We start from the raw sequence: 14,415 nt of genomic DNA, 5'->3' as shown, positions 1-14,415 counted from the left end.
CTATTCAGAGGTCAGTGAGGTCAGTGGTGACATCAAAGGAGAGAGCCTGGTGATGTAGCTGTAACTTAACTTTTTGTTGTCCTGTTTTGGTGCCTCATCTCACTCTCTCCGTAGGCTAATAAACTCAATTACAACGTTTCTTAAAATCGCCTGTACTATTGATTTCTGCAAAAAAAAATTTAACGACAGTGACAATTTAAAAGTTATATAGATGTGTCTATATAATGTATTTCCATATCTGTGCGGTGCTGTGCGGTTCTGCCACACTGGTAGCTGATAGAAATCCAGGAAGTGAAGAAAAATGGCCTCAGTGCCAATCCACATTGTCTCCTGCTCCTTCTGCTCTCCCACCTTGGAGACAAATCTTCCATGCCTCTGTCTCACATTGTGTGTGTTTGCTAGCCACAGGCTGATGATGCAGACAGGGGGCAGGGCGTGATGTCACAGGAAGCTTGGCTGGATTTCCCAATCTCCTGAGTGATTCACCATCCTCACTAGCCAAAAGCAGCTGCTGCAACTTCTCTTAGGGCCCTATTCCACCGGACGATTATCGTTCAGATTATCGTTAAATTGTTCGAATCTAAACGATAATCGTTCGGTTGAAATGCAGTTAACGATTAACGACCGAACGATAAATCGTTGATCGCTTTATAAGACCTGGACCTATTTTTATCGTTGCTCGTTCGCAAAACGTTCGCAAATCGTTCGCATTGAATAAGACATCATTCGGTCGTTCGCAATAGATACGAACGCAATAGCGAATAAATAGCGAAGAAAAAAACATTGCAATTACGATCATAAGTAACGATTATCGTTCCATGGAAATGAGTGAACATTTTCAGGTCTTTCGCAATAGCGGTCGTTTGAGATCGTTGATTGTTAACGATTATGCAAACGATAATCGTCCGGTGGAATAGGGCCCTTAGACTGCGATGAACAGCTGAGGGAAAGCAATGCATTCTGGAACCAGTACTGCATTCTGGGAACTGCTCAACCAGGAAGTACAGAAACACAATACAGGACAACTCTTCTGCAGAAGTTTCATTTTTTTAACCTCTACCTGGAGCACTCCAGTAAAATTTGTTTTCTTTCAAATCAACTGTCCAGAGCAGTAGCAGTAGCAGTAGCTACTATGAAGGAGCAAAACACAGAAAACCTTATTTGCTCTGAACAGTAACCAAAAAAAACTAAAAAATGCAAGACCAAAATATATAAATGTTAATTTTATTGATATATCATAGAAATTAGATAAAAAAATTTTTTTACATCAAAGGAGCTGGAGCTATACAAATCCCCAACAAAACGGTGGACAACAGGTTCCATATACGGATTTTACACATAATATCACATAATAAATAGCAATAAATAGAAACCTATATATTATATATACATATACTGGGCACTGGGTAAGTATTGCACATGAAAGATAAAACTCTAAGTGAGTATATAGACAGAGACACCATCAAATAGAAAGATAGATGTTACCCATACATGTCCTTAGTATAGGAGTCCACCACACCATTCACCCGACGCACGTTCCGCGTGTTGCTTTATCAAGGGTAAACCCTTGATAAAGCAACACGCGAAACGTGCGTCGGGTGAATGGTGTAGTGGACTCCTATACTAAGGACATGTATGGGTAACATCTATCTTTCTATTTGATGGTGTCTCTGTCTATATACTCACTTAGAGTTTTATCTTTCATGTGCAATACTTACCCAGTGCCCAGTATATGTATATATAATATATAGGTTTCTATTTATTGCTATTTATTATGTGATATTATGTGTAAAATCCGTATATGGAACCTGTTGTCCACCGTTTTGTTGGGGATTTGTATAGCTCCAGCTCCTTTGATGTAAAAATTTTTTTTAATCTAATTTCTATGATATATCAATAAAATTAACATTTATATATTTTGGTCTTGCATTTTTTAGTTTTTTTTGGTTTCAGTAAATTGGGTGCGCATAGACCGCACTATTTGAGCCTTAGTTGTGTTCATTTGCTCTGAACAGTAATTGACATGGACAGAGGTGGCAACAGAGGGTACTGTGTCAGACTGGAAAGAATACACCAACTTCTGCAGAGCATACAGCAGTTGACAAGTACTGGAAGACTGGAGATTTTTAAATAACTGAAAATTTTAGATCTAAACTTACGATGATGAAAAGACCCTGTGGCAATCCCAGCTGGGGAGCAAACAGGAACCCCTGCTATCTGAGAAAGATGCCCAATCATTTCCATTCCAGATTCTGAAATACAAAATGTAAAACATTAGGGTCCATTTGCTCATGTGCAATGCTTCACTGTAGTGCAGAAAGCCCATAAAGCATGTATGGAAAATTATGAGATGACAAATAACATATAACAAAACATAGGAAAACTAAATAAAAATTAAAGGGGCTGTCTGGAGTGTCACAACAGTTCACAGGTGGTGTATTGTATGGCAGCTCAGCACCATTCACTTCAACAGAGCAGAGATACAATACCAGGCACAATCCATGCACAGTAGTGTTTCTGGAAGAATAAAGTAGTATAAATATTACTTTACTACTTTGCTTTTCTAGCTCTAAATCCGATGATATTAGTCTTATTTCAATCTGTTGCTCCATTGCTGACATATATTTTATACATTTTATGCAAATTAGAAGATGAAGCCCACAGAGCGTTCTACTGGGTAGCAATATCTAAACCCAGTGGGTGTTTACATACAGGCCTTATAGTGAGGAGAGAAGCTGCTGAATGTTGTCATTGTAACAGGTCAGAGTATAACCCTGGGTATAAAATAGCCTAGGCCAAATTTATAAGCCTCAAAACCATAAAGTTATTACTTTACTGGTTTTCTCACACTATCTTTAATTTGTTCAAAAGCGTGCTGTCTCCTATCTCTCAGGACTCCCAGGTCACCTGATCAGTGTATGACACGTCATGTGCTGATCCGTGTATGACACGTCATGTGCTGATCCGTGTATGACACGTCATGTGCTGATCTGTGTATGACACGTCATGTGCTGACCGGTGTACGACACGTCATGTGCTGACCGGTGTACGACACATTATATGCTGATCTGTGTATGACACGTCATGTGCTGATCCGTGTATGACACGTCATGTGCTGACCGGTGTATGACACGTCTTGTGCTGATCCGTGTATGACACGTCATGTGCTGACCGGTGTACGACACGTCATGTGCTGACCGGTGTACAACACATTATATGCTGATCTGTGGATGACACGTCATGTTCTGACCGGTGTATGACACATCATGTGCTGATCTGTGTATGACACGTCATGTGCTGACCGGTGTACGACACGTCATGTGCTGACCGGTGTATGACACGTCATGTGCTGATCCGTGTATGACACGTCAAGTGCTGACCGGTGTATGACACGTCTTGTGCTGATCCGTGTATGACACGTCATGTGCTGATCCGTGTATGACACGTCATGTGCTGACCGGTGTACGACACGTCATGTGCTGACCGGTGTACGACACATTATATGCTGATCTGTGTATGACACGTCATGTTCTGACCGGTGTATGACACGTCTTGTGCTGATCCGTATATGACACGTCATGTGCTGACCGGTGTATGACACGTCATGGTCTGACCGGTGTATGACACGTCTTGTGCTGATCCGTGTATGACACGTCATGTGCTGACCGGTGTATGACACGTCATGTGCTGACCGGTGTATGACACGTTATGTGCTGATCCGTGTATGACACGTCATGTGCTGATCCGTATATGACACGTCATGTGCTGACCGGTGTATGACACGTCTTGTGCTGATCCGTATATGAAACGTCATGTGCTGATCGGTGTATGACACGTCATGGTCTGACCGGTGTATGACACGTCTTGTGCTGATCCGTGTATGACACGTCATGTGCTGACCGGTGTATGACACGTCATGTGCTGACCGGTGTATGACACGTCTTGTGCTGATCCGTGTATGACACGTCATGTGCTGATCCGTGTATGACACGTCATGGTCTGACCGGTGTATGACACGTCTTGTGCTGATCCGTGTATGACACGTCATGTGCTGACCGATGTATGACACGTCATGTGCTGACCGGTGTATGACACGTCATGTGCTGACCGGTGTATGACACGTCATGTGCTGATCCGTGTATGACACGTCATGGTCTGACCGGTGTATGACACGTCTTGTGCTGATCCGTGTATGACACGTCATGTGCTGACCGGTGTATGACACGTCATGTGCTGACCGGTGTATGACACGTCATGTGCTGACCGGTGTATGACACGTCATGTGCTGATCTGTGTATGACACGTTATGTGCTGATCCGTGTATGACACGTCATGTGCTGATCGGTGTATAACGCGCCATGTGCTGATCGTGTAGGACATATCATGTGCTGATCAGGTGACCCATAAACATTCACCCATGTAAAGCCGCCTTTATAAGTTTCAGGATGGTATGACTTCCTTATATTATGAGCAGCCAAGTTTTTTTGGTTGAAGTAATAAAAGTCTATGGGGGGGAATTTATCATCTGCACAATTCTTTTGAGCAGAATGAGCCTTTTATGGGCTGAGCAAAATGCATCTGTTTTTTTTTTCTTCTGTTTTTTGCAACAAAAAAAAATAAAATGGATTGCGAAAATGCTGTGTAAACCCAGCCTAAATGAACTTGGATAAAAAGCTATGCTAGAGTAGGATTTTGCGCCAAAACTTTGCCAAAAATTTGCACATGGTAAATCCAATGAAAAAAGTAGTTAATAGAAAACCCTGCCCCTTCCTAGTGCTAACACTGAAAAAAGGCGCAGGCAACGGATATGGAGACTGATGTAAAATAGCGCAAAACCCTTAAAGGACAACTCCGGCAAAAAAATTTTTTGGCTTATTTAACACACATTACAAAGTTATATAACTTTGTAATGTGGTTAAATACCCGGTCTGGCCCCCTTCCCCCACTTTCCGACCCCCGACCCCCCACCCCGGAAGTTAAAGAATGTATACATTACCTATTACGGTCTTCACGGTCCTCTTCTCTGGTGTCGGGTGACGTCAGAGCTGGGGGGCGGTCCGGGTCTTCTTCCTCCTCTGCGTCTTCATTGAGAGTGAATGGGAGAGAAAAGGCTGCTGGTGCACATGCGCACCAGCAGCCTTTTCATTGGCTGGAGCGCATCACATGGCTTCCAGCTTGCTCAGCCCTGATTGGCTGAGCTTGCTGGAAGCCATGTGATGCGCTCCAGCCAATGAAAAGGCTGCCGGTGCGCAAGCGCACTGGCAGCCTTTTCTCTCTCATGGACCCGGAAGCAAGAGACATCGCTGGACGGCGGAGGCAGGTGACGGTGAGGCGGACGGCGGGCGAAAGGAGTGGCGATCGTCACCGGAGGGATGGTGAGTATGGTGCCTGTGTGTGTCAGTGTTTTGTTTTTTTTTTGGTTGGTCCCGCCGGAGTTGTCCTTTAATAAATCGTGCACAGATATTTATGAAGTGCACAAAATCTCATTGGCCAAAAAAAAATAAAAAAAATAGTGCAAACACAATGATGTATGTCCCTGATGTGTCTAGAAGTGTAAAATTTACATCAGTAGCTTCTCACTTAACTCAGCAGACAAAGCTGAATCCCCAATAAAATGTAAAAAAAATAAAGTAATTCTTGGGTATCACTAAATGCTACTGATTCCATGGGGGTATAATATAAGAAGTCATCTGGACCTGCGCCTGAAGACCTGTACTGGAGTGGAGGAAAGTTTTCTTACTGTCTAATCCATGAGAGGAGATTACGGGAGTGGCTGTGGTTTAGTTTGGTTTCTGCCCTTGTTAACGCTGTGCCTCGGTTTGCACAACCGCCCCAAGCAGGAGTTTTTATCCTCCCTGCTCACCCGGTTGAATTTATTACAATCTATACCATGGAGCGCTGTTTACTGTTGACAATTAATAACAGTTCCCATAATAACTATGAAATTATGTTATTGCATCTGTTATACCTGAAGCTGCCAGTGGAACAAATACATCAATATGGCCACCATCTCTCTCCGCCTGGACACAGCTGCCTAGTTTTTCCCAAAGGTTCCTAATGTCAGAATTAAGGACACTGTGGGAACAGATTCTTACACCTGGTGAAAGGGAACCACAAATAAATTATTAAACGCTTTATTATCAATGCACTGTACTTACTAAAAGCCACAGTACTAGAAACACAGTAGTTATGATCTGTAATCTTGAGTCTTTAAGGAGCACCTGTCATTAAAAACAGCTTTGCTTAATCTGACAAAGGCCTATTTGTAAATCACACTTCTGTGTAAAATTCAAAGTTATAACATTGGCCACTAGGTACGTGAGGACGGAAAAAGAAAGAGAGAGGAACAAAGAGGGGCGCTTTTGGTGCAGTAATCAAAGGCTCTGGGAAATAAAATTCATATAGAAGGGCAACTAACCTTTAGGTGTTGTGCGAGCGATAGGCACAACACTAGTCAAGCTTGACAATTGTAAAATAGTCCGCAGCCAGGTCTACAGCGTACAATGGGCAGCTCCGTCACGATGCTGTCACTTGCATAATTATTGGAGAGAAGACTCAAAAAGAGACTGCAATGACCTCGGCGCTGGACTAGAGACGCCTTTATCAAGCTCAGGAGCTTGATAAAGGCGACGGTACGCCGCCGAAACGCGTTGCTCAGAATAAAGAAGTTGGTTTCTAATAGCTCCCTGGCCATTGGAGTATATGTCTCAAGTCCAGCGCCGCGGTCATTGCAGTATCTTTTTGAGTCTTCTCTCCATTGGCCACTATGTGTGACTATTTTGAGCTCTACTGCCTTAAAGGAGAAGTCCGGCCAAAATTATTTTTTGATATGTTATTACTTTTGGAAAGTTATACAAATTTCTAATGTACATTAATTATGGGAAATGCACATATAGGGCTATTTCCCTTAATTTAGTAGATCATGGAGTGTTAGAATTCTCTCAGAAACAGTGACGTCACGACGGACGGTGTAATTCCTATGGAGTGTCCAGCAGGGGGCGCTCTATATGTAGAAGTCTGTGGGACTTTATTGTGTCTATGGATGTCTATGTAAACTAATGTAATGTTATGTACAGTGTGCTTTATTGAATAAATACATTTATGGAATACTTTGGGGAGCAAGTGTCCTTGCTCCCCAAAGTATTGCATAAATGTATTCAATCAGTACCATTGCAGGGCACCGAGCAGGGAGGGAGAGATATGCCTATGCATCTATCTCCCCCCTCCCTTCCTGCTCGGTGCTGCCACCGGCACATATACGCAGTACTATTCCCCCATCATCTGCTCACAGTATGAGCAGATGATGGGGGAATAGTACCAGGGCCGATTGGTAAGCCCGCCTATCCGCCGCCCGCCCGCCGCACTGAACTATATACACTGAACTACTACTCCCATCACCTGCTCGTAGTATCACTTGCCTGCTGCCAGGCGCAGGGGAAGCTGCTTATCACACAGGAGCCATTATGCCCCCTCCGCTCCCCCCTCCTCCTTCTTCCGGGCAAACTTCCCCCTATCCCGGCTGACTCCCCGCCTGGTTGCCGTTCTCACATACCGGGTCCCGGTGCTTCCTGGTGTCCCCGGCCAGCACGTGTGGGAGAGGACGGTCAGTGCAGACACCAGGAAGCACCGAGCCAGGTGGGGAGTCAGCCGGGATAGGGGGAAGATTGCCCAGAAGAAGGAGGAGGGGGGAGAGGAGGGGGCATGATCGCTCCTATGTGATCAGCGGTTCCCCCTGCGCCCAGCAAGTCATAGGCATAGGCAAGTCATAGGCATACTGTGAGCAGATGATGGGGGAATAGCACTCCGTATATGTGGCGGCGGCAGCACCGAGTAGGGAGGGAGGGGGGAGGTAGATGCATAGGCATATCTCTCCCCCCCTGCTTGGTGCCCTGCAAATGTACTGATTGAATACATTTATGCAATACTTTGGGGAGCAAGGACACTTGCTCCCCAAAGTATTCCATAAATGTATTTATTCAATAAAGCACACTGTACATAACATTACATTAGTTTACATAGACATCCATAGACACAATAAAGTCCCATAGACTTCCACATATAGAGAGCCCCCTGCTGGACACTCCATAGGAATTACACCGTTCGTCGTGACGTCACTGTTTCTGAGAGAATTCTAACACTCTATGATCTACTAAATTAAGGGAAATAGCAGTATATGTGCAGTTCCCATAATTAATGTACATTAGAAATTAGTATAACTTTCCATAAGTAGTAACATAGCAAAAAATAATTTGGCCAGACTTCTCCTTTAATGAATAAATGTCAATAATTACAACGGTGACCAGGAAGTAAGGGAAGGAGATTCAAAGCTTTGCTCCAGAGCTGTCAATCACAGTGCAGGGAGCCAGCAACAGACATTGGAGGGACAATTCTTGCTAAAATTGTGCATTTTTTTACTGCCTATTCTCTGTAAAAAAAATAAATAAATTACGCAATTTGTCTGTGATTGGTGCACTTTTTTCGTAAAATTGCATAATTTTTTTACCGTATTTGTGTCAATCCAAAAAAATTTAATTCTTGACCATGAATTTGCAGTTAAAAAAAACTTAGTTTTAGAAATATTTCACAGTAAAAATTCATTAATTTTTTTTTTACAGATTTTAGGTAAGAAAAATTGCAAAATTATAGAAAAATTTGTACCAACTGCAAAAAATTGAGTAATGTTTGACCACGAATTTATGGTTAAAAATTACAGAATTTTAGAGAAATGTAAGCTAATTGTGGAAAAAATGTGTAATGTTTGACTGCAAACTATACTGTGTCTGGCTGTAATAAGTGTTGGCTTAACCTGACAAGCATGCATGTGTATGGTGGCAGGGATCTAGAGAGTTAGATGTTGGCCGAATGATAGCTATGGTATTTTATGTGTATGGTAAACTGCCTGTAGCAAGTGCCTCCATCCTCTGTCCAGCCTGGAGTTCAGCAAAAAAAAAGCTCAGCCCTGTCTAAAGGCTGTATCGGCTCTGAAAGCGAGCGCTGATGTGACGGCACTCATTTACCGAGCCTCAATTATCTAGGGCCCCCTTACTTCATTGGCGGTGCATCATCTATTACATGGAGAGATGTTGATTCTTTGACAGGTTGAAAGACTGCGATGATATCTCTATTATATGGGTATGTATCTTCCTGTATTTGGCAGATAATCGCTCCTTGTAATTGGACCTTAAAGCAAATGTACCATCTGGTACATCACTTTCTTCTGGCGCAGTTCGTTTTTTTTTTTAAACACCACTGGTTCCCGCACTCAATGCCGACCTTTTCACAAGAACCGGCCCGGCTCGGAGCACTGGGGGCAGGCTTGTCTCCCCAAGTGTGACGATACCCCTCTGTGAAAACAATAAAGCGGCGTCAAAGAGGGGATGGAATATGGTCATACTGGCGGACGGCGGGCCCGCCCCTAGTGCATAGAGCCAGGGGTGGTGCTCGAAAAAAGACTGGTGCCAAGTGCCAGCAAGATTTTTTTTTAAAAAAAGGACTGCGCCATCAGGATCCCCGTGCCGGCGCTAAGCGGCTAAGGTAGAAACAAAGAAAAGAGATGTACCTGATGGTGCATTCACTTTAAGACCCTGAGTCAATCAGCAGCAGAAGAAGGCACAGATAAGCATTATATTTATCCTGTGTTCTCTGAGGATTTCTACAAGACTGTTCTGCATCATGCATAAAATGCAGCAAATTGACAGAGAGCAACAATATCTTCTAGTTTAGTTGTATCGCTCACTTTGAGGTTTAATGTCCTTCTCCATTAGCTGTTCTATATGTAAAGGTACCTGTGGGTAAAGTTGGATCAAATGTTGAGAACAGACTAAGTTTTAGGCTATGTTCTCACAACGGGAAAAATAACTTTCTGGAAAGTTGTCATTTAAGCGCTTAAATGCGGCCGTCTGTGATCATGAACATGTTGCCAATACACGGTCGCCTTTTGGTGCTAAAATGATGACTTTCCTTTTCCCGTTGTAGGAACATAGTCTGAGGCTACATTTACACGTTCCATAAGTTTGTCTGTAATTGTGGATCCGCAATTACGGACAAATTTAGGGCCCATCTGTATATTTAGGCTGTCTGTATATTTACGGATACACAATCTGCAAAAATTGTAGCCACAGAAATGACTGATAAATTCTAGTAAGGACCGTAATTGCAGCACACACTGTCCCATAGAAGTCTATGGAAGCGCCTGTAATTCTTGTGGATCCTTAAAGGACAAGTGCCATGAAAAACTTTTTCCCAGTAATTGAAGCACATTACAAAGTTATATAACAGTGTAATATGCTTCAATCACCTATCTGCCTCCCTTTCCTGCCTTTTCCCCCCTCCACCCCCCACCAGGAAGTGTCCTGACTTACACAGACCTGATTACTGTCGTCACCGTCACCAAGCTCTTCTCTCAGCTCCTTCTCCTGTTACACTAGCCCCCCTCCTCCCCTGCCTTGTCAGGTGACTCAGCTTGCTTAGCTCCCATTGGCTGAACAACTGCAAGCCATCACTTGTCACATCTCACTTGCTTATCTTCCCTCCGACTGACTCCGACACATAGGCAGCTCCCCCCTCCCCTCATACCCTCTCTCCTGCTGCCGTGGACTCAGTGAAGGAGTCATGTCACTAGAGAAGATAAGCTGAGCAAGCAGAGTCACCTGACAAGGAGGGGAGGGGGAGGCTGGTGTGACAGGACCTAGAGCAGCCCTCCTGCTGATGACTCATCCTCACAAGAAGGAGCTGCCTGGTGACGGTGACGGCAGTAATCAGGTCTGTGTGAGTCAGGACACTTCCTGGTGGGGGGTGGAGGGGGGAAAAGACAGGGAAGGGAGGCAGATAGGTGATTGAAGCATATTACAGAGTTATATAACTTTGTAATGTGCTTCAATTACTGGGAAAAAGTTTTTCATGGCACTTGTCCTTTAATTTGTACAGATGAAATCTGTAAAAAATATAGACGAGTAATCATTGTAAACCGTTCCCACTTATTTAACTATCACCTTCCTCTTCTTTGCTGATCCGCAAAAAATAATGATTATGGATGCATTATGGATGAATTTTTGCGGATCAAGGGCAAAGATTGTGGACAATTGCAGACGTGATATATGGTTCTGAAAACTACTGAACGTGTAAATGCAGCCTTACTCCTTATGTGACTTAGCAGAAATAAATAGCCTGTGAAATAAGCCAGTAGGCCTGTTTTCTGTGTAACTTCCTCAGTGAGCTTTCTTCTCAATGATGCCCTCATCAGCTTCTGTCTGACGACTCAGCAGCCCTTACCTTGTGTTAGGTGTATTTGTTGGGAATCTCCTTCTGCAATAAGCCCAATGCTCTGTGCTGTACGTCCATCCAGCGCCTTCTCTACACAGAAGAACAGACTTTCAGGTGTCATCCCATAATAGTCATATATTATAGGTATCACACCGGGCTTCACACAATCTAGAAGGACCTGCAAGAACAAATGGAGATCCATTTTCTAGAAATAGTGATAAGCTTTTTAGTAAGTAAAATAAGATAAGATGCATATCCACCAGACGTACCTCATATGCCGGTATACGGGTTGATATTAGCACCAGGTAAAGCTGACTAGATGAGCATGAGGGTGCATCCTGATACCACAGACTTCGGCATTGGCGAATGGATGTGGCTGGGTAGTTGTTAGCTCCAGCTACATTCTGCCTAAAAAGAGGAAGGCTGTGATGTGAACACACTTCATACACACATGACATGATCAATATATAGTTTTGTGAAAATGCACAATAGTCAGAACTATTTTAAAGGAATCCATTCCCATCCCTGGAAGCGTAGCAATACAGAAACATTTCTTGGGGCCAAGCGAAATATGCTACTACTGACTGATTTATTGGCCCTTTTTTGTGATGGAACACAAATACTTGTGTATTTGAATCTGTCATTAGGTTCATGCTGCCTTAAAGGGGTAGTGCGGCGCTAAACATTTATTCACTAAATAACACACATTACAAAGTTATACAACTTTGTAATGTGTGTTATGTAAGTGAATGGGCCCCTTCCCCGTGTTCCCCCCACCCAGGAAGTGTGGTGCATTATACTCACCGCAATTCTGTCGACCCCCAGCTGCCATCTTGAGAGAATGACGACATCTTTGGGAGCCGCGATTGTCTGAGCACAGTTATGATCAGCCAATCGCGGCTGAGCAGCTAATGACGCCGCAGTAGGGGGGCCCGGCATGAGGGACAGCTGGAGCAGTTCGGCCAGCCTCCCGAAGATGTCGTCATTGTCCCAAGATGGTGGCCCGGGGGTCAACAGTAATGCGGCAAGTATAATGCACAACACTTCCGGGATGGGGTGGGGGGAACACGGGAAAGGGGGCCATTCACTTATATAACACACATTACAAAGTTGTATAACTTTGTAATGTGTGTTATTTAGTGAGTAAATGTTTAGCGCCCCACTACCCCTTTAAATGAGGGTAGCATAAATTAGTCACAGAAATGCTGAATAGATCAGTGTATTACTTACATAATTTTGTTCAGCTGTTCTCCTAATATGCAGGAGAATAGGATTCTTGCCGCACAACTCCCCCCGCCCTCCAGATGCTGATTGTAAAGAAAGCTTGTTACCTCTGGAGATTGAACCTTCTTTTCTCCAGGCAGAGGCTGTGCCCACTTATCTTTTGTGGGGGTTTTACCTGGAACATCTATTCCCAATATTTATTGTAGGGGCCATTTATATATTTAAATAAATTAATCATATCTCCCCTTAAACGTCTCTTCTCCAGACTAAACAAATTTAATGCTTTTAATCTATCCTCATAACTAAGATGCTCCATTCCCCTTATTAGATTAGTTGCCGCCTTTGTACCTTTTCCAGCTCTAGGACGTCCTCTCTATGAATCAGGTTTCAAACCTGAACAGCATACTGTTAGAGTCCATTTACACAGAAAGATTATCTGACAGATTATCTGCCAAAGATTTGAAACCAAAGCCAGGAACAGACTATAAACAGAGATCAGGTCATAAAGAAAAGCCTGAGATTTTTTTTCAAATCCATTCCTGGCTTTGGTTTCAAATATTTATATCCTTATATTATACAATATATGGTACCAGGGCCGTTTCTAGGGCCAGGCGAGCCACCGCCAAGGTGCCTACAGCTAGGGGGCGCCGGACAGTATCCAGCCCTAGTAACAGCCGGGTACTCAGGGTTTGCCCGGGGATCTGGAATCTAAGTTCCAGATCCCCTGGTCAGAACGACCTTTAGCTGTGCGCCACACACGCACAGCTAAAACTAACAGCACGCTGGGGCAGAGACACAGGGGCTTCCTGTGCAGGCGGCCTATGTATGACAGGTGGCTGCCTGCGCCGGAAGCCAGAAGAGGATGGACTCACCAAGAGGAGGAACTGGAGGCAGCAAGTTGAGAGGTGAGTGGCTTATGGGGGCAAGTGTGGAGAATATGTCCTGATAAGCCTGCGCCCCCCCCCTTGATAAGCCCCGCCGCCAAAGTTCATTGGTTACCCAGCTTTCCCAGCATCCTGTATGTCAGTGTAGTGGAGGTCACACAGCTTTCCCAGCATCCTGTAAGTCAGTGTAGTGGAGCTCACCCAGCTCTCCCAGCATCCTGTATGGCACTGTAATAGAGGTCACCCACCTTTCCCAGCATCCTGTATGTCAGTGTAATGGAGGTCACACAGCTCTCCCAGCATCCTGTATGGCAGTGTAATGGAGGTAACCCAGCTCTCCCAGCATCCAGTATGTCCGTGTAGTGCAGGTCACACAGATTTCCCAGCATCCTGTATGTCAGTGTATAATGGAGGTCACACAGCTTTCCCAGCATCCTGTATGTCAGTGTAGTGGAGGTCACCCAGCTCTCCCAGCATCCTGTATGTCAGTGTAATAGAGGTCACCCAGCTTTCCCAGCATCCTGTATGTCAGAGTAATGGAGGTCACCCAGCTCTCCCAGCATCCTGTATGTCAGTGTAATGGAGTTTACCCAGCTCTTCCAGTATCCTGTATGTCAGTGTAATAGAGGTCACACAGATTTCCCAGCATCCTGTATGTCAGTGTATAATGGAGGTCACACAGCTTTCCCAGCATCCTGTATGTCTGTGTAGTGGAGGTCACCCAGCTCTCCCAGCATCCTGTATGTCAGTGTAATAGAGGTCACCCAGCTTTCCCAGCATCCTGTATGTCAGAGTAATGGAGGTCACCCAGCTCTCCCAGCATCCTGTATGTCAGTGTAATGGAGTTTACCCAGCTCTTCCAGTATCCTGTATGTCAGTGTAATAGAGGTCACACAGCTTTCCCAGCATCCTGTATGTCAGTGTAATGGAGGTCACACAGCTTTCCCAGCATCCTGTATGTCAGTGTAATGGAGGTCACACAGATTTCCCAGCATCCTGTATGTCAGTGTAGTGGAGGTCACTCAGCTCTCCCAGCATCCTGTAT

The 14,415-nt window shown here is 44.3% G+C and overlaps 1 protein-coding gene across 1 annotated transcript in view; it reads right to left on the bottom strand.

Annotated features, from left to right (window-relative positions):
* ECT2L (epithelial cell transforming 2 like) overlaps window positions 1-14,415 on the bottom strand; it is a 72,541-nt gene that overhangs the window by 36,464 nt on the left and 21,662 nt on the right. The window contains exons 7-10 of the mRNA XM_069975019.1: window positions 11,532-11,670; window positions 11,272-11,440; window positions 5,969-6,097; window positions 2,160-2,252 (exon numbers count right to left, since the gene is read on the bottom strand). Coding sequence (XP_069831120.1) covers window positions 2,160-2,252; window positions 5,969-6,097; window positions 11,272-11,440; window positions 11,532-11,670 — 530 coding nt within the window. The remainder of the gene's footprint in view (window positions 1-2,159; window positions 2,253-5,968; window positions 6,098-11,271; window positions 11,441-11,531; window positions 11,671-14,415) is intronic.

This window comes from Dendropsophus ebraccatus, chromosome 6, assembly GCF_027789765.1.
Source record: "Dendropsophus ebraccatus isolate aDenEbr1 chromosome 6, aDenEbr1.pat, whole genome shotgun sequence".
Lineage (NCBI taxonomy): Eukaryota > Metazoa > Chordata > Amphibia > Anura > Hylidae > Dendropsophus > Dendropsophus ebraccatus.
This window is presented reverse-complemented; position numbering and strand designations above follow the sequence as displayed.